General features: G+C 41.8%; 1 protein-coding gene across 1 annotated transcript; it reads left to right on the forward strand.

Annotated features, from left to right (window-relative positions):
• The first annotated feature begins 1,687 nt into the window (after positions 1-1,687).
• Positions 1,688-19,811, forward strand: tmem91 (transmembrane protein 91). The gene is made up of 4 exons (XM_063907868.1): positions 1,688-2,065; positions 9,412-11,004; positions 15,054-15,200; positions 17,040-19,811. The coding sequence occupies exons 2-4, from the start codon at positions 10,570-10,572 to the stop codon at positions 17,193-17,195; spliced, it is 738 nt and encodes a 245-aa protein (XP_063763938.1). The 5' UTR covers positions 1,688-2,065; positions 9,412-10,569; the 3' UTR covers positions 17,196-19,811.
• Positions 19,812-19,842: the final 31 nt, after the last annotated feature.

A 19,842-nucleotide genomic window follows, 5' to 3' on the forward strand; every position in this document is an offset into this window, starting at 1 on the left:
ACCCCCTCACTAATCTGTTGTTATTCGCCTACATTTTCTCTTTTATTAAACTATTGGTGATTGTATTTAACCCATTCGATGAAAATCACTTGTATAACTAACCCTTAATACAAATGCATTTAAACATGACCTTTACTTATCGTCAGTGAAAAATAATAATATTAAGACTCACTTCTAGCAGTTTGTTAAGACTAGAGCTTTTAATGAGACACTTGAGCATGCTTGTCTTTCATAAGCTTTGATAGTTCTGGGCACAGGACACCAGGCTTATGCAAATTGATTTAAAAATACTTTTTGTGTGAAAATATATTGGAATTGCTGATCTTTCTACGTACCCCCGGCAATCCCCTCAAGTACCCCAAGTGGTCCCTATACCCCCGGTTGGGAATCACTGCCTTGAGTTGACGTTAACTTTATATGACCCCCGCTGCTACAGTCTTAACTCAAATCCTGATTCCAACCCAAAATCAAGCCCTGACCTTACTAATCCTCTTAAATGAGTAAGAAAAGGCTAAATGTCCTCACATACACGGTGTGTTGTTCATTCTACCCTTCCGGGGACCTCAGAGAAATTGAAATCAAGTGGTGCAAGGATGATGTATTTTTCTAAAAAAAATCATTGTTGTGTTTTGTTCTACCTCGGGTAGGGGTATCTCGAAAACTAAAGCCTTTTTTGAGGACTTGCTGCTAGATTATTAAGCTTGCGTTGACCAGAGACCTTATTTCAGGCTTCAAACCACAAACGTGTTCAAAAAACATTGACTTCAGATGAGGGTAAAATGCTACATCATTTTTGGGATTCAGGACTCATTACTGCACCACTCTATTGTTTTAACCAATAAGTTGGGGTATTATTCCTCACACAAACATAGGCACACACTACTGTGGTTACCGCCTAACCCCCAGATTCACACCAGTTACTAATGCAGCATCAGTGCTACTACTAGTCAGTAGGCATCAATGTTTTATTTTATCTAAAATCTTTGTTAAATGTTATCATTGTATATATTATCTTGGAAAGCAGGATTCACTGGATTTGGCGTGCTCAGACTAGGGCAGCTGATGGAGATGTTTTCCTAGCTTGTTTGTGCCTCCACCCCTTACACCCCCGTACACGCACATGTAGAAAACATAAACTATATTTGAAAGCGGTCGCTCAGGGGGTAAGTGGGCCTTATTTCAGGCATTCAACCAAAAACAATGCAAGTGAGACTCAGGTACACATACACACCTGTTTGCTATCCTGGCTCCTAACTAATGGAATGAAATCCTGACATCAGGACAGCAGAAACTCTGCATATCTTGCGTTGCCAACAGAAAACTCACCTGAGTCGATTGTACCTTGGCAATGAAATGTAATTCACCAGCATTTGCAACGGTATGACCAGGATGCCCAGAATAGCGCAGGACCGGCCCTGGGTATGACTAGCCTGACTAACTCATTCCTGCACCACTTTATCTTTAAGTCATATGCTCCGACAGGCTTTAGGACCATGTATTTTCGCCGTAATAAGGTACTAGAGCTGAGGAAAGGCAAAAAGGAGAGTGTGTGTGTGACAGAGAGAGAGAGAGAGAGAGAGAGAGAGAGAGAGAGAGAGAGAGAGAGAGAGAGAGAGAGAGAGAGAGAGAGAGAGAGAGAGAGAGGTGCTTGTAAAGTCAAAGAAAAGCTGAGAGCGGCAGAAGAAAGTTGACACCGTGTAAGATGCAGTGCGACCGCAACAAGGATTCATGAAATAGCTTCTCTGGTCCACGCAGAGGAAAGCTGAGCACGAGGCGAGGGAGGATGTCGTGCAGGGGTAATGGGGGACTTTGACGAAGCATGCACACCGATGCAGGTGTAATAGGCACATCCGCATGCATTCACAGCCGCATCAGCACCGCTGCACGGAGAGACACCGAGGAGGCTGAGTCTCGCATTCCCTCTCTCACACAAACAATAGACGCACGCGCTTTCTGCACGCGCCCACGCTAAACGCAAAGCGGTGTAACGGCGCGTGGATGTTAGCAGTGAGACGCTCGAGGACTCATCCCAAGGAGAGGACGCATCCCGAGGTACGCCGTAAAGGTGAGGAATCATTCTATTCGAAAGCTTGAGATGGGTGTTTCTTCACATCACAACATGTATTGATTTACTTAACTCTTATAGTTTTTTCTCCTATGTTAAACCGCATTTTTGCATCTTTATGATGAAACGAAATAGGCTACATACACATTTGAAATCAATGCTAAAACTGCTAGGACAATAACAATACACGTTGTTTTACAACCAAATGGTTTATATAGATGACAACATGCTTTGTCTTTCAGGATAGTGAATGTTTCGAAATTAAATGAAAATCAAATGTAGATATTAAATGTAGATGTTCATATCTGCAGTGTACAGTAGGTCTTATTATTTAATGATTGATAATTGTTTGAGAATATAAATCTCTTTCTTTGCAAGTGAGACACATATTGGCTAATATTATACAAATGGTATGATATAGCACACAGCGCATGCATACAGTATGTGAGCTCTTCATTAATTAAACTAAAATGTAATGTTCTCACTGCTTTTTTCTTGTATTCATGACCGTAAACAATAGAGTGGATGCTGCTGTGGTGTTCCTCACATCCTTACCATCACACACTCCATTGTTCATGTTTGTATGTATTTACTGCTGTTGGACCTGCCTGGTGTGCAGTAATGTAAAACACGCTCATGCACCATTCCTGATACCTCAGATAACCTGACTTATCCACCTCCCTCAGCACATTTTCATCTTTTGTCCAGGTAGAAAATATGAAAGTCTTTCAGCAAGAATCTTATTGTGAAATGTTAAATGTTTACTAGGCGAAAACATGAAAAATGGACACTGGTTCAGAGCTTGTTTTTTCTCTGCTGACTGTGTGTGTGTGTGTGTGTGTGTGTGTGTGTGTGTGTGTGTGTGTGTGTGTGTGTGTGTGTGTGTGTGTGTGTGTGTGTGTGTAGGTCATTGTTAATTAGATGCCAACAAATATGCCCTCCCTCTGTGATGATGATGAAATCATGTAATACATCATTGCTCATGTAACGAACTGAGAGGCTAATTACCTCTTTCGGCTCCTTGCTGCACACACACACTTCTTCTAGTTACCCGAGGACTGTTTTAGTTGTTTACCATAACTGCTCTATTATCTTAATGTTCTCCTGCCCCTGAACTTAACCCAAGTTTAATTCCAAGCTTAACCAAACCCCAGTCATCCTAATAGGTCAATGGTTTACGTACGTTGTGTGTACAGACGCTTTGTCCCCAGCTTGAAGGTGAATCCCTACAATGTGTTTGAACAGATTTATGTCACCACATCAAGATTATTACTAGTCCTAAACCCACCACGTCACCATAACCACCCCCCCACCCCTCTCTTTTTCAATCTCTTTCTCACACACACAAACACATATGCACTTACATTAATGTAAACAAAGTCTAAATCACATTTACAGCTTTTGCATTTAAGCTTCTGTTCACCATTGTGAGGTTTGGTTATTGGGTTAAACCCATTATAACAAATCAACTGATTTATTACAAAAACAGTTGCTATTTTCATTGAGTTTTTGGTCATAAATAAAAATTTGCCGGTTAGAAAGCTTGTCAGCAAATCCCCGTTAACACACCAATGACAAGGTGAGCTAACGTTCAATAGAGACTCGTTCATATACAGCAGATTACAGGGCCGTGCAGAGGCTCCACTAACATGTTATTAATAACACACAGAGACGTCATGTTACCGGTATCACATATTATTCAGCCCACTTAAACGGAGCATACGTTTCATTTCTAGCTCTTTTCCTAATGTTCAGCATGTACTGCCAGATAGATGGATAGTTTTAATTAATGAGCTGCAATAAACTACATTTTAGCATTTAAAGCCCTACTTTAGCGGTTATTTTGGTGAAAGTAACTCAAAATAACGCAAAAGCAGTGTAACGCATTACAGTTCAGAGACAGTAATAATGTAATGTAACTTATTACTTTAAAAAGACAGCAATAAGTAATATGTACTGTATTACATTTTGGAAGTAACTTGCCCAAAATTGATTATTTTTGAGGCTTTTGTTTTGTTGTTTAGATAAGATGATAAAATATTTGAAATCTTGAAATAGAGTGGTGCAGGAATAATTTCAGAAACCTGGAAATGAGTTAGCGATGTACAACCTTCAAATCCCTCGTCTCTAAGTCAAGGTTTTTTTTTGATGCATTTGTTGTTACACTTAAAGGTGCCATAGAATGTAAAACTGTATTAACCTTGGCATAGTTGAATAAGAACAGTTCGGTACATTGAACTGACATACCGTGAACCTCAAACACCATCGTTTCCTCCTTCACGTGCAAATCATGAATATGCAGCACAGCGGTAAAACGGGTGAATTACAACAATCCCTGTGTGTGACGTCACACACGGTAGTCCAGCCCCAGCATTTACATACACCAGCTACTGGAAACACTAATGCTAACACTTACCACTCCGTAATGTTGCTCTCCAATCTCCGACCAACTGGCTGTTCTTCAAATTCATCGGTTTCCTCCTCCGATAAAGGCTAACATGTAAGGTTGGATGCCAATAGCCTCCTTGGTTCATCTCTCACAGTTTCGCCAACTTCACTTACTTCTGTGGGCTCTGAGGCAGTCATGGATATTCTGAAAACCTATTCAAAATTCCTATTGCTTTTTGTCGAGGGAGCCCTTGCGATGCTAATTTTCGGAAGCCATACAATATTACGCCATCACTGCAGCACCCTGTCTTTTATTTTGTGCACTTTGTTGTAAAATAGGTTTGTGCGCAAAACATAGGTCTAAAAAAACAAAGGTATTAAAAAACCTGAGCCATAACACAATTTGACTGTCTATTTGAAATATTAGCAAATGGCGTCTGTGTTGTACGTACATATGCACAACATGCATTTAAGTAACCCTATATTAAATGCTTTCTACGCAGTAACATCCCAATACGGCCAGTACACATCCATACAAACCTAGGAAAATTTAGCAAATGGCAGCTGTAGAAAACGTGCACACATGACTACACACACACACACACACACACACACACACACACACACACACACACACACACATACACACACACACACACACACACCATAGTGATATCTCTGCACAGTGTGTCCCACGATGCTCACAGAAACACGTAACAGGACACTGAGTACAACACACAGCCCACTCTGCAGAGACGCTGGGGCCGTTTGCTACATATTGCAGATGGGTAACTTCTCATTCCCCAGGCCTCATTGCACACAAGCACCAGCTGTGTGTGTGAAGTGGGTAGTTATGTGTGTGAGCGTGTAGGAGGCAGGGCACGGAGTGCTTGTTTACTGAGTGTGCGTCTGAAAGGGAAAGATGATGCAAAGGGCTGTTTGTGTAGTTATGTGGAGATAATATTATGAATTTGTGTGTGTGAGCTGGGTACACCGTGGACTGATTGATGAGCTAGCACTGTCACACACACATTCTGCACATGGGGGTTCAGCTAAACCCAGTGCCAGGCGTGACTACGCTCGTTTGTTATGATAGAGTAATTCCGTGGAAATTATGCATCCTTTGCAGTGTATTGTGACAGAATCCCATCCTCACTGGAAGGCACGGCAACGCTGGAATTATTCCATACAATGATCATCGAGCAGAGGAACAGTACCGAAATGGCAAATTAGCCTCTGCTTCATTTATCCTGCAGTGAGCTCTCCACTACAGGGTGCATTTGTTTCCATAGGAACATGATGTTACTTCAGGAGCTGTGCAACGCGCTCTACAGTACGTCGTCAGGCACTCCACTCAGATAAAGGAAGAGTTTGGAAATGCAACCAAAATGACTATTTAGTTTACAGATTTGTTTTTGTTTATCTTGAACCCCGCTCCCGTCTTATCCGTCTGACATCTCTGTTCCTCTGCGCGTTTTTTTTGTTAGAGGCTACAGGCGCTTACAGCTCCAATTTCCTGTAGCCACTTTGACATTTCCTGTATCTGCATCCCCTCAATCTCTACAGGCTGAAATATTACAGCAATTACTTCCAGCTCTGTGCAAGAGTGTGTGCACGTCAGTGTGTGTCAAAAAGATTGCAGAGTTGCTGAAAATCTGTACAAGAGTCAGCAGCAACATTTTTATGCTTTTGGTTGCAAATTTCCACTTCTTAAGAATAAGCTTTCTCTTCATGCAGCGGGGTCAAATTGTAGAAATTGTGCAGAGAAAGGCAGGTTCCTTAGAGGCCTTTCCAGAAGTATCGGCTGGATTATGAAGAAGGGGAGAGGGTCGGATCAAAAGCAAAATGAGTGGTTGTGTATGACGAAGCACTAGACAAAAAAGCTGAGAGAGAGATAGGGCAGGAGGGAAGAGGAGCTCTTGTAGAAGTGTCGGTGGTGATTTGCAGCGGCGTCCTTGCAACCTTCCCTCTACCTGACTGGATGTTTTATGAGCGTTGCAGAATCTGAGAAAAAAGAAAAAAAGAAGGCAGGCTTATAATACAGCTGACAGAAGTCTTTTTACGGTGGCTGGGCAGCGGTGCAGGAGGGAGGGTGAGTGTGTAATAAAGCTGAGTGCATCTCTCCTGGAATGAAGCGGAAGTGATTGGGGGGGGGGGGGGGGGGTGCTACAAATATTACCAAGCACAAGTGCGTGTTAGCACCATATGTGTGCGTTTGTAGCAAGGGGGGTAGCCGTTGCTGACGTCAGAATGTTGAACGGTCACTCAGCTCGTTCAGAATCAGAGGTACTAGCCCTGCATTAAGGGTTGAGGGAAGGAAAGGGTTGGGGGGGGGGGGGGGGGGGGGTTGCACAGTGAGGCAGCATCAGAGTGGAATGCAGCACCACGCCAGCCCAAAGACACCCCATTATTGCAGTTTTCTCCACGCCATGCAGTGGAGCGTGCAACAACGAGTCATTGAATTGATCAGGAGCCCGTGAAGAACTCCGCCATGCAGAATGAATACGCGCTGATGAGATATTATACGGTTTGTTGAAAAGACTCCTTCACACTCAATACAAAAATAAATAAATCTTCTGACTCCTCCACCTCTCAGTTTGGCACTAATTTTAGACACTCCCTATGTAGTCATTCCTATGTGAGTTTAACACTCTAGGTAATGTTTTAAATCACTTCCGTGTTACAGGGCAATCAGGCGCATATGTCCAACCATCCATCTATTTTATAAGCGGCTTATGCTGCGCACGGTTGTTGGGGGCTGGGGCCAATCCCAGCATGCATTAGGTGAGAGGCAAGGTACACACTAGATAGGTCAACCTTGCTTACTCATAGCCTGTAGACTAACAACATTTAAAAGCAGGATTTAAACATAAGAATGACATGTATTTGCTCTAGCAGGTAATTGTTTATTAAATCTCTCTGTAAACTGTTCTCTATTTCATTACAGCAGAACTCATCATTTAGCTGAATAAGCTTTTTTAAAGTAAGAAAATGCAAATTATAGTGAAGGAAAAGGGTACATTTGCAAATGTTCGTTACTTAATCTGTACTTCTTTCCCTCAGACAAAGTGCAGACCACTTAAGGAGGAGGGTTTCTAAGCAACTAGAGTTCTTCTTCTTCTTCTTCTTCTTCTTCTTCTTCTTCTTCTTCTTCTTCTTCTTCTTCTTCTTCTTCTGCTTGTTCTTCCGCTTCTGCTTCTTCCTCTTGCCTGCTGCCTGAACAGCAAATACTGTTTTGGAATATCTTGGACCAGGAGTGTCCAAACTTTTTTCACCGAGGACACAAAAACATACGAAGGCCTGGGCCACTCCCTCGAGGAGAGGTATATTGCCTCATAAGTTAAATGATTAGCCAGCAAAATCAATCAAATGTAGGTAAATTATACTTGATACTTGAATATGCTTAAAGAAAAAAAGTAGTAGTGCTGATGCTGCACTGACCTATTTTATCTGTAGTGAATTTGGGATAGGGGTTAGGAAGTAGCCACAGTGTGCGTACGTTTGTGTGAGGAATAATAACCTATTGGTTAAAACTGTACAGTGGTTCAAGAATGAGTCCTAAAATCCGGACTTACATAGCATTTTACCACTTTCAGTTCTCATGTCTCAAAGTCTTTGTTTTTGGTCAGAAGCCTGAAATAACATAATTGGTTAACACAATTCAGGTTTTGTTCTACCACATAAAATACGTCAGTACAAACCACACTTGTGACTCTCCGAAGCTTCTAGGTAAAGTTGATTAAACAATTAAATGTCATCATGCTGACAAGTCCACCTTTTGATGTATTTTATTTGTGTAAGTTGACTCACAAAGTGTCAGAAAATACAACCCTCTCTGTTTTCCTCCTTACCTACATCTCTAAAAACGGGGTACAAACGAGCTGATTGAGATTTGCCGCCCTTATGACGTAATAATGAAAATGTGGGCTGGCTGAACTCACGGCAACGTCCCACCCACGTGACACGTCCCAACCTATCGTCCCCATACAGTCGGCAGCTGAATCCCCTCCGCAGCGTGTGTGTGTGTGTGTGTGTGTGTGTGTGTGTGTGTGTGTGTGTGTGTGTGTGTGTGTGTGTGTGTGTGTGTGTGTGTGTGTGTGTGTGTCTGTTCAGCAGGAGGGACTTAAGAGTTGTTATGTATATATAATACATATAATGGCACTGTTCTAGCGGTAAACACTGAAGAAAGAACATGTCAAGCTATGTGCTGTTTCAGAAACAACGAGCCACGTGTTTGGAAGTAATATGGTCTGTGTTTACATTAGCAAGCATGCTAACAGTGTGTGTAATATAAAAAGGTCCTGTCCTTGTGGTAAACCCGCGAGAGAGAAACGTTTGAGCTCCATACTGTTTCAGAAATAATGCTGGATGTGGTTTTGAACATAATATCGTGTTAATCACCAGCGTTTAGCTAAGTTTCTCCAGGACCAGCTCCGAAGGGCGTGGCCAGCAGCAGCTCCAAAGGGGCGTGGCCAGAAGCAGCTAGTTCATTTAAAGCCACAGTCCAGAGTCAGCATTCCGGGAACAGGGCTGAAATAGAGGGGGATGAGGCATGCTACAATGGCTGATCTGTTTGGTATTTTGAGCGAAACATCTTAGAGACATGTTTTGTATAGATATTACCCTACACTATATTGTTCAAATATAGCATGATTGGGGACCTTTAAAGCCTAACTTTAAAGATTTTTATTTCTGCCTTTTGAGTTTATCCTGCAAAAATCACGACGTGTCCTGCTGAATAAAACATGATAAGTATCATAAAGACTTATGGTATCATGTAGACTTATTATCATTAATATTCCCAAAATCCAATGGAATAATCCCGTTGCTTTTGTCGAGGGAGCCGTTGCGATGCTAACTTCCGGGTTGGCCTGCACAAATACGTCCTTAATGCACCACCTCATACAGATGAGCTGTAAAGTCTAATATTTTATGTGACCCTGTCCCTCTCTTCATAGACCTCCTGTCCCTCATCAGAGAACTGGATACAGAGCTGTCTGAATCTTCGTCTGTCACGAATGGAACCCTCTTAAGGTGGACGTTGTAGATTAAATATACATGTCCCAAAGGAGCGCTGCAGTGGCAAGCAGCAGACCAACAGCCATAAATCAACACCGGAGGACTTTGATTTCTCCATTATCGCTTCCTGTAGCGACAACAGAGGAACAGGCGTGCTGACATGCCGATGTGCACCGTAGGATTCTATTTCTGGAGCCTCATTGCTTTTACAGATTAAATGCCCTCAATATGGCCCCAATCCGATCATTGCGCCACTAGTTTGAGTGCTGACGGAGGTTGTGAATATATTCAAGATTCAGATCACCCTATTGTGCGTCAGTCCAGTCGTCTGAAAGATCGCTGCCTTTGAAAAGCAGTGCAAACAAACACCGTGACTGTATGTCACAACAGACTGAAAGTCATTTTCGTTATTCTCCTTACAATCATTTCACAGCTCACGAGGCATTACCTATTTCCATCCAAACATTTCAGGAGATGATTGACATTGATGCTAATGACGTGACATTGTGCCTAGATTAAGACTTCATGTTTTATTGCATGAGACATTTTCCATGAGTTCCTGAAGGAAAAATCACACTGAAATCCCATTGCCGAGTGTTTTCATTAGCCTGTCTGGGGCTAATCAAGGTCCTCCATCATCTGAATTGACATTTCCATATTGCATGAGATAGAGAGTAGCCGACATTAGCATATTCATGAACACTGGGGCACTCAATCATGTGAAATGGAAGACGTGGGGCAAACCCTGAGCCATCAAGCCCCAGAACAAATAGTTTATGACATGTGAGGAAAAGAGGATCCTGAATCCCTCATCACAACTTCAGCACATCCCATAGCACAGGAGAAGGCTAACTGTGGCACACTGAGGATCATTTTTATAAACCTGGCATGGGTTGTTGGCCTCTGGACCAAGCCCTACAACAATAGAAAAATTAAAGAATAGGATTAAAGATGGATTATCGCTGAAAGCCACCAAAGCAGCTGCCTCTGCATAAACCCCTCGGACTCTCTCCAGGGAGACGCTCCGCAGACTGATTAGTAGATTGTTTGGCTGTTGATGTGGTGGCCTCTTGTGCCGTTGGTATTCAAACAGAGGGATGGAGAATCTAGATGAGCTGGAGCACCCTCTTCTGGGAGAAATCCCCAATAACAGCCGGGCATCTGGGCCAGGATTGGGGCCCGGGACAGGACAGAACCCTGGCGGGATGTTCAAGGGCATCTTGGTTAAGTGTGAAGAGGACAGGGCCTACCCTCCCTTAGCATGGAGGGGCTATTGTGGACATCCTTCTGAGCATCAGCAGCAGCAGTTGCTGGACCCCTGCGCCTTGCCTCGCACTCTGGAGTCCTTTTACCCATCGGCACCTATTTGGGGACATTCAGACTCCCTGCTTAACAAGGACTACCTGGAGACCACCTTTGTGGACATTCGGCCCGGCTCCACACTGGAGAGGAAGCTGCTGGCCGAGAGGCAGGACTACCACAGTGAGTCCTACAGCATTGATGATGAGGACGATCTGCTCCCGGACTCTGACGTAAGACATCCCACCAACACCATGTTGAGAACAGCATTTAGTGAATCCGAACTGTAAATTACAGTGTTTAGTTAAAGGTGGCATTGAATGCTCATTTACAGGTTCATACATGCATAAGGGATCTAGTAGAACACGCTTAATGTCCAGACATCACTCCTTTGTTCATTGTTCTCAAGAAAAAATACACACATACAACATACTGCTTTTTCTGTAGTTTAATTACGTACATAAATCACAAAGTCTGGAGATTAGTGAGTCCAAATATCTCCTAGGATAGTGCCATTAAAAGTATTTTTTTTGCTAGGGCAGAAGTTAAAAGTCCAACTAGTAGAAGCAACTGATCGGATCGATTTAATAGCCCAGAATAGCTGTTCTCAGAAATAAATATTCTTCTAATCAGTACCATTTTCAATAGGTAATGTGTATGCAGCTTTCTTTTTTATCTTTTAAACATACTTCTTAGTACAGCACCATGACAATTTGTCCCCAAAAATATATAAAAAGGCTTGCGAGAACAGTATGGCAAGAGATAATTCTCAAGCTGTGGGTGGAGATACTCAGATGGTAGGGGTAATACTCTGAACAGCCTGCATGTGACATATCAAGAGGAGTAATACAGTATCTGGAATTTTGAATCCTATGTATTCTGATCAAAACAGCCAACCAAAATCAGACTTGGTTGTCGTGTTTCACTGTTTGTGGGTTGGTAAGCACTCATATACCAAAATGTATGAGCACAACAACTGTAATAGTGAGTTTTGTGTAATATGTCCCATTTAACACAACATTTCATGGGATGTCAAAATGCTTAAGACGCTGAAAGGCTAAAATATATTATTTTCTGGTGTATTCAGCATCATAAACAACATTAAAAAGTCTAAAAATAAAGAGGCCATATGTGGTCACTACTGCCTAGTCGACCAGTTCGAATCCTGAGCCGGCCTGAACAATTCAGGCAATGTTCTCCCTTCTGTCTCTCCCTTTCACTCTATGTTCTCCAATAAAGTCACAAAAATACCTTTAAAAAGAAAGAGTTCTAGAGGAGGTTGTCCAATGTCTTGAGTTTGTTTAACCAACATTCCAAATCCAAAATATCCAATCTAGAGAGACTTAAAACAGAAGGCAGCAAATCTTCCCACAGAAGAGCTGACTCAGGTGAAGAGCATGGCATCATCTATAAATAAATGACTGAAACAAAGAAATATTAGAACTGATTTCAAATTGGCAAATGTTTTCCTCTTTGCAATTATTAATCATCATATCTGGCTTTTTAATACGTCTTTGTTTTGTTTTGTTGGAGGAGCAAATGCATGAAAAGCAAGAGAAGCTCTCATATTCTTAGTACGGATTCAAAAAGGAATTTAAAAATAGACATATGAGCCATGCATTTCAGGGGTAGGCAGCAATTGGATGCTTACTGTCAGAAAGCCAGATTACATAAAGCTCCTCTCCTGCTGCTCTGCAGGTAATGACACTACAGTAGCAAGGGAGGATGCCAGTTCAATTTTATAGATCACTGAGCATAACCCACCCTGGAGGGAAATGTAAAGGAGCTTTTAAACTCTTACAGGGGTCAGTCCATGTTAAGAATGCATATGCTGTAAAGTAAGTAATGGTGTGTTGATTATATTACTCTGAAAAGTCTGAAGACCAATCAGCTTTAAAGTTCATGTTAGCTCCACAAGGACAAAACAACGGCACAGGAAAAAACTGTTCTTCTTTTCAAGCTCATTCGGAGTGAAGTGATGCAAAGGCCTGTGGGAATACAACCTTTTCAGTGAACTCAGAGAGGCCCAACACAACATCTCCTTCTTTGTTTCACCTTAAAGGTTAGTTAGAGGAGTCAAACTAACTCTCAAAACTTCATGGTCAATACTAAACGATAATAACCCTACTTACCCAACCCCAACCCTAACCCCAGAAGAGATGTCCCGCCCTGAGTCACTTTATATGCTTATGATTTATAGGTTTTATTGTTATATGCACAATCTTTACACCGTTGTTGTTGTTGTTGTTGTTGTTGTTGTTGTCAATAAAGATCTCAAGTCCCACACTCAACTAAATAGGCAAAAAAATAAATGTAAAAGTGCTAGAGAAAAACCATTAGTAGCTAAACTATGTACAAGGTCCTGCATTTTTTGATGATCCCTAAAAGTCACCCCTGATACATGAGAATAATTCCAGAGAGCACGGGCATGTGGAGTGAAGGACATCAGATAAACTAAAATAACCTTGTGATCTAATCTTTAAAGTACCCTATGTAATAATTCACTCTGCTTTACCCCGTCTGATCTTTAACGGTTAAAAGGCAGAGAAAGAAGGGTGCTGAAGTATGAATCTCAAAATACAAAATCTTTGGAAGAAGAAAGTACAAAGTAAAACCTGCAGAGTATTATGAAGGAGTCGGAGGGAGAGGGGGAAGTCAGATTGAATGTGCAGCTGTTTCATGTACATGCGCGAGTCATGAATCCCCTGCGGTCAGCAGTGCTAGTGCACATGCAGGCTAACCCCATTCAGTCACACTATCTTACAGGCACCGGCAGGTTTAAACGAACGCTGTGGACGACGTGAACTCAACATTACAAAAAAGTACATTTTTAATGTGGTAACTTAGCGTCAGAGCTTATTATCTTTGTATGTTTGAAGCTAAAATAATATGCACTCACTTAAATAGATGAAAAGGGGCTGGAATTAAAGGGATAATTCACCCAAATATACAGCCCCGGAAAAAAATAAGAGACCACTTCAGCATTATCATTTTCTTTTGTTTTATTATTTATAGAAATGAGTTGAATTATTATTTAAAAAATTAATTGTATTCTATAAACTACTTACAATTTTTCTCTGTGATGAAATTCAACAGACACTGTAGAGATAAAGATTTGAGAAACATTTGGAGTGGTCTCTTCTAGAACTGTACTTGTGTTATGTACTTGGTTGTGTTTTCCCTCGATAGAATTAACAAATCCAAAAAACACAGAAATACCAACCTTTGAAAATAAAAGGGAAATTACAATCAGCTTATATTTTAAGCTTAGTTACCACTAAAAGGATACCGGAGCTACTGTGGCTCTTTAGCAGGCAAAGAGAGGGACTGATAATATTAGTGTGTCCTCTAAATGATACATTTCCCATCCAAACTAAGAGGCTAGACAGACTCGGACGTGCTTCTCAGAAAGCTTTTGCAAAAAAAAGCATTCAAACAACTCCAACAAAAGCACAAACCCAAAATATAACTGGAGTCATGTCTCTGTAAGGTTCTAAGGCAATGTCCCACTCAAAATCCAGTCTTTGTAAAACAGATGTATAATTGAGTCGAAAGCAAAACACAAGTCCAGGGTCACTCCACAAAAGAAAGCAAAGAAAGGGAAACAAAACTTTTCCAAAAAGAAGAACAATATTTAAAGAAGGACGTGACTCACTGGCCACCGAAAAGGGAATAAGATGTATACTCAAGCTGGGATTTTGTTGCTCCGTCCTCCCAGGTCCTCAGACTCCTTTTGTTCCTTTTGTCCGTTAGCGGCATCAGGTCATGCCAACACTTGGAGCTAAACACATTAAAATCAATCCACATCTGCAAAATTCATTCTACAAAACCGTCCAGCAAGCTGCCAGGCTTCCTCCTTTTCTCTCTCCTACCGAAAAACCTCCTTAAACAAACACTTCCTCGTCTCCTTGTTCCCCCAGCCCCGCCCGGCCCCCTTTCCTCACGTGAATTAATTGAACACCTGATTAGTTTGGGAGTTGACAGGTTAAATCAGGGGAGAAAGGGACACACTGCATGCTATAAACAGATGTATATTTTCCCTATATTGGTGGCTATGTCACACGTTACAAATTGTAAATCTACATTTTTTGTCAAACCCTAGTCCCAAAGAAAAACAGTTCGGAGTAATAGAGATTCTATGAAAGGATGTTGCTGTTCATTTCTGCTTAATCAAATAAATCAGAAAATGCCAAATCTTCTCTGTAAACAGACAACGTTAGAGTTTGTGTTGGGGGGGGATTTGGCCTGAACTCAACCTAAGAGCACTCTGTTTGAATCCCAGGACTCATCCATTGAAGACTTCAGTGATACAGACAGTGAGAGCAACTTCCCCCTGATGATCCCTCAGGACTACCTGGGCCTGGCCTTCTTCTCCATGCTCTGCTGCTTCTGGCCCCTGGGCATCGCTGCCTTCTACCTCTCACAGAAGGTACACACACACACTCACACACAAATTTGTACCTTAGCTGACGAGATATAACCTGGCATTGGAGTTCACAGCCACGGGTGATTTCCTACCCTCTGCAGTGTGTAGACTATCTACAGGTCCAGTGTTTTTAGAGTGTTCCAAGTCTATGAACATTATGGAATTGGTTCAGACTTCAAAGGTCCGCTGTTATGCAAAATGCACTTTTTGCATACAATAATACATAAATATGTGTCCCTGGTGTGTAAGGAGACTCACAAAGTGTCAGAAAATACAACCCTCTCTCTTTTCCTCCTTACCCACATCTTTAAAAACGGGGATACAAACGAGCTGATCCAGATTTGCTTCGGTTTTGAGCAAAACACTTCACAGACATGTTTTGTTTAGATATTGCCCTACAATATATTGTTCAAATACAGCACAATAGGAGACCTTAAATTAGATTAGGTGTAGATGTGCAGGATTATGCCAATAGATGTTTTTAAATGGCACAAAGGTGTTGGATTGGATGTTGCATCACAGGAACCCTATAGCCGCCTTCTCATGATCAGTGGTAAAACAACTCTGCATTGCCGTTGTGTTTCTATGGAGACACTAGGCAGAAGCGCAACCCTTGGCGGCAAGATTGTCGCAGAGTACCACCCTCAAAGTTTGATTTAATTAATTGTTGACTTCGATTGCTGCTGAACTTTTGTCGTTCAACCAATCAGATAACAGCTGTTTGAAGCGACACAAGCTAGTAGGTGAAGTCATCATAGAAACTAATTTAACTAACTGTTTTCATGGCAAGGCTCTGTGCCCAACCTTATGTCGAGCCAACTAATCACATATTATGTGAATGTAGTTTAAGAGCTGTTGGAGTTGTCCAATCCACGGGTATCATAGCAACACAAAAAAGAAACACAAAAGTGAAGCAGATGTGAGGGCTGGTTGTGGCACACTGGGTAAATTGGCATTTACCAATCAGAGCGTCAGTGCTTCAATCCTCAGCCTTTGCAGTCAATATGTCCAAGTGCCTGGGGCAAGACTCCAAAATAGCTCCAGTATGTCCTGAAGCTGATGAGACTGTATGTCTCATCAGCTTAAGGACATGAAATGTAATGTTTTTCATATTCAATAATTGATTTAGTGACAATATCTCAGAAGGAGCCCTAATTTGACCAATATCAGAATCAAAAGTGCAAAACTTGAAATAAAAATGTGCAAAAAAAATCCTTAGCCACTGGTCTCACGCAATATACAAGAAACTAATCCCAACTACTAACCCAGCTTTCCAAAATCATAATTAATTTCAAAGCTAAAATTACCATTCTCTTCTAAGGCAAAGCTGGTGTAAATACGGAGCAGGCCAAAGGGAGAAGGGGACAAAATCACCGCTCACATCATCCCATCAGTCAGTATCAGCAGTGACAGTGTGGAGAAGCCCCTAACATCTCTATCTCTAGTGTCCAGAGGCTTCCACTTTATATAGGCATCGTTCCAGCAGTGCAGGGTGGTGGTGGGGGGGTCCCATTAACGCTTTCGCAAAGCTAACTGGCAGCGAGCTGTGGAGGCCTTTTGATCAGATCAATGGCCTTCGTTAAGGTTTAATTAGAGTCATAACAAGAAGCCCCAAGGGGAAAGATTTCCAATATTGTTGAGTGCTACGTAAAACAGAGGTCAGAGACAAAGATGCCAACTAGAGGCCGATGATTCAGATTCAGAAACGGTGCATAATATGGGTTTAGTGTATGATTGGAATGAGTGGAAGACGAAAGTGGAGACCAGGAAGAGGCATTGACAAATGATGACGAATGCCCCGTCTCTCCTCTAATCCTTATTTTACTCTGCTCTCTCCTACAGACCAACAAGGCATCGGCTCAGGGTGATTTTCAGGGGGCCAACGCTGCGTCTCGCCAAGCTCTGTGGCTCTCGGTGCTCTCCATCGTGTTCGGAATCATAACCTACATTTGCGCCATCGCTGCGTTGATTTCCTACCTGTCTGGCAAACCACCTTAAGAGCAACTCATTCAGAAGAACACACACACACACACACACACACACACACACACACACACACACACACACACACACACACACACACACACACACACACACACACACACACACATCTAAACATGTCACAGACACAGTGTATCACCTGTATATGTAATATAATCAGTGTTTGTCCGTCGGCCATATCTGCAGTCATGTTTTTATCTGCACCGCGCTGGGAAAAAGACTTAGATTATAATCACGTAATTGGATTAGGACATAATTCAAGTCAGAGGACATTCTTCGGACGTGAGGAAAAGCCCTTGAACACCACTCCATTTAGAAGTCTGTAAATTTGATTCTTTCAGTCGCCCGAGGACTTAAGTTCTGCCATCCCTTAAATCTGTGCTGTAGTCGTCTTCAAACATTACTGAATAAAAAAACTTTAAAAAGTGCCATGAAAAGAACAACAACACTGTAGATATCACTGTCTCAACAACGGAGAGGCCGAGAGAGAGGGGACATGCAGCTGTGAGCGAAGGGTGGTGTACGGCGACGGACGCTGCTGATTTACCAGAAGGTCGCAACAAGGACGAGGCAGGTGCTAAATCCTGATTGAGTTTGCAGTTTTTTAGAGCTCCGGAGCTTTTTACACAAGGTTCCAGAAGTTACTATCCAATACAGTGGTGCAGTGATGAGTCCGGAAAAGAATTATCATTTACCGCTTCAAGTTCCATCTTCTGGAAATCAGCGGGTTTATTTACGCATTTGTGGTTGGGAGCCTGAAATAAGGTCTGTGGTTAACACACGCTGGAGAGATTTTCACTTGTTGCTTAATGCAGTAGTGTTATTTTTAATCTGAAATAAGTGTGCCACCTCATTTCTACCCAAGTGGTCTGAATAAACTACTAAAAATAATCACTCCGAACTTTAGCCGCCTATAGCTTAGCGGTGGTGATGCGCAGCCATGCGACCTGCTTTAGCTCGTTTAAATAGGTTAGCATTAGTTTTTTATTTCTGCCGATTGATTTACGTTTAAGTGGATTTTATATATGGAGATGATCCTGCTAAACAATAATGTGGAGGTATCAAGTGTGTTTGCATCAAAGCTTATTTATGCAATATACTGAGATCCAATGGAAAAATCCCATTGCTTTTTGTCAAAGGAGTCCTTGCGATGCTAACTTCCAGGTCAGCCTACAGAAACACATCCTCACTGCACCACTCCAGGGACCTTCAGGAACGGCTGCACTTCCAGATCTCACATTCTTTATCTGTTATTGTTTACCTGCAGAAAGGACTGCTTTGTTCAATGCCAGTCTAGTGAGTTATCCTTATGTCGAACACACTGACAAAACATACAGTGCCGTTATATAAGAAGATACATATTAATGAGGCAAATGGAAAGTCGTGATGTGAACCACCGGCTCGACACAGAAATAAAGGAGCTGCTTTTGCATACAGTGCTGAGAAGCGGATGACAGAGGGTGCAGACCTGCGAGAAAAAGTGCCAAAAATATGAGAAGAAACTCTTAAAGATGATCCTTCTATGAGCTGTTCCATTAATAGAAGCAAGCAAGCTGCCACTCCACGCTCTCTAAAAATAGACTGTGATCGTTTCTCCACTAAAAAAGACGACTGGAATCCTTCAGGAACTTGCTGAACTTGAAAATTAAGCTGTCTACTTAAGCCTGTGTAAGCAAACTGTTCAGATCAGGAAAAGGGTAGAAATATGAAAAAGTTGGCTGGCAGGACACGCCATGAGTCAGAACGATCTCCATTTGGGTCACGACTGAACAGGGCCGCTGCTAAGCTTTTGGAGGCCCTAAGCATAATTGCTTTATGCTTACACATTTATGCTTTATTACATTACATTTCGGGGAAGGGGTGGGGGGGAAGGGGCTTCTTTTTACATATTAGGTAAAAACATCTAATTTGCCCGAATTGAGGGATAGGGTACATACTTTTGTGTAAAAATGTAATGATTATGACTTTTTTCAATCTTAATTTACGCGCTCTGCGTACTCTGCGTATAGGGAGCGGCGGCCCTGCGACAGAGACATGCACGGCCAGTTTGTAAACCTGCTCCAAGCTTCCGTCACGTCCTTTATTTGAAAAAAAAAACCACCCAGCTTTGATAAAAGGAAAGAACTCTTGCCATATTGGTTTGAGCTCAAATGTGCCATTAAAAAGAAGCTGTGAACCTGAAATAAATATTTTAAAAAATGACTCTAAAAGGTACAAGTGGACATTTTCTATTGAGATGTATAGTTTTTATAGAGTCCCTGGCTTAACTGCAAACACTGTGTTTCCTGCAAACCCAGTGTTGTATCAAGACTGAGCTGATGATGCATTATGGGTCCTGTGTGTGTTGTTTGTGGACACACCTGTGATGTCAGTGTCTAACCCTGTCCACAGTGATGTCTCGGAGGACCCTTTGTTGTTACAGCTATTACTTATTTATATGAGAGTTTAATGTGGACTGTCATGGGACGGGCTCCAGTCAGATTTGTATCACATGTATAGATAATAAAAAGGTCAAAGGTTGTGAAAAATGAGATGTATTAATACAAGAGTTCTTGTATAACATGTACATATTAAACTGAAAGAAAACTCCATGAATCCCAATAAATGCACTTGTTTGACATTCATCTTTGCTTTCTTTCAAAAT

This window comes from Eleginops maclovinus, chromosome 18, assembly GCF_036324505.1.
Source record: "Eleginops maclovinus isolate JMC-PN-2008 ecotype Puerto Natales chromosome 18, JC_Emac_rtc_rv5, whole genome shotgun sequence".
Classification (NCBI taxonomy): Eukaryota; Metazoa; Chordata; class Actinopteri; order Perciformes; family Eleginopidae; genus Eleginops; species Eleginops maclovinus.

What these genes read in the sequence shown, in the direction of transcription:
- tmem91 (XM_063907868.1), top strand. Translation starts at nt 10,570, where the DNA reads ATGGAGAATCTAGATGAGCTGGAGCACCCTCTTCTGGGAGAAATCCCC. An exon ending in ATCTGCTCCCGGACTCTGAC is followed by an intron (nt 11,005 to 15,053) that starts GTAAGACATCCC and finishes TTTGAATCCCAG; the next exon opens with GACTCATCCATTGAAGACTT. An exon ending in CCTTCTACCTCTCACAGAAG is followed by an intron (nt 15,201 to 17,039) that starts GTACACACACAC and finishes TCTCTCCTACAG; the next exon opens with ACCAACAAGGCATCGGCTCA.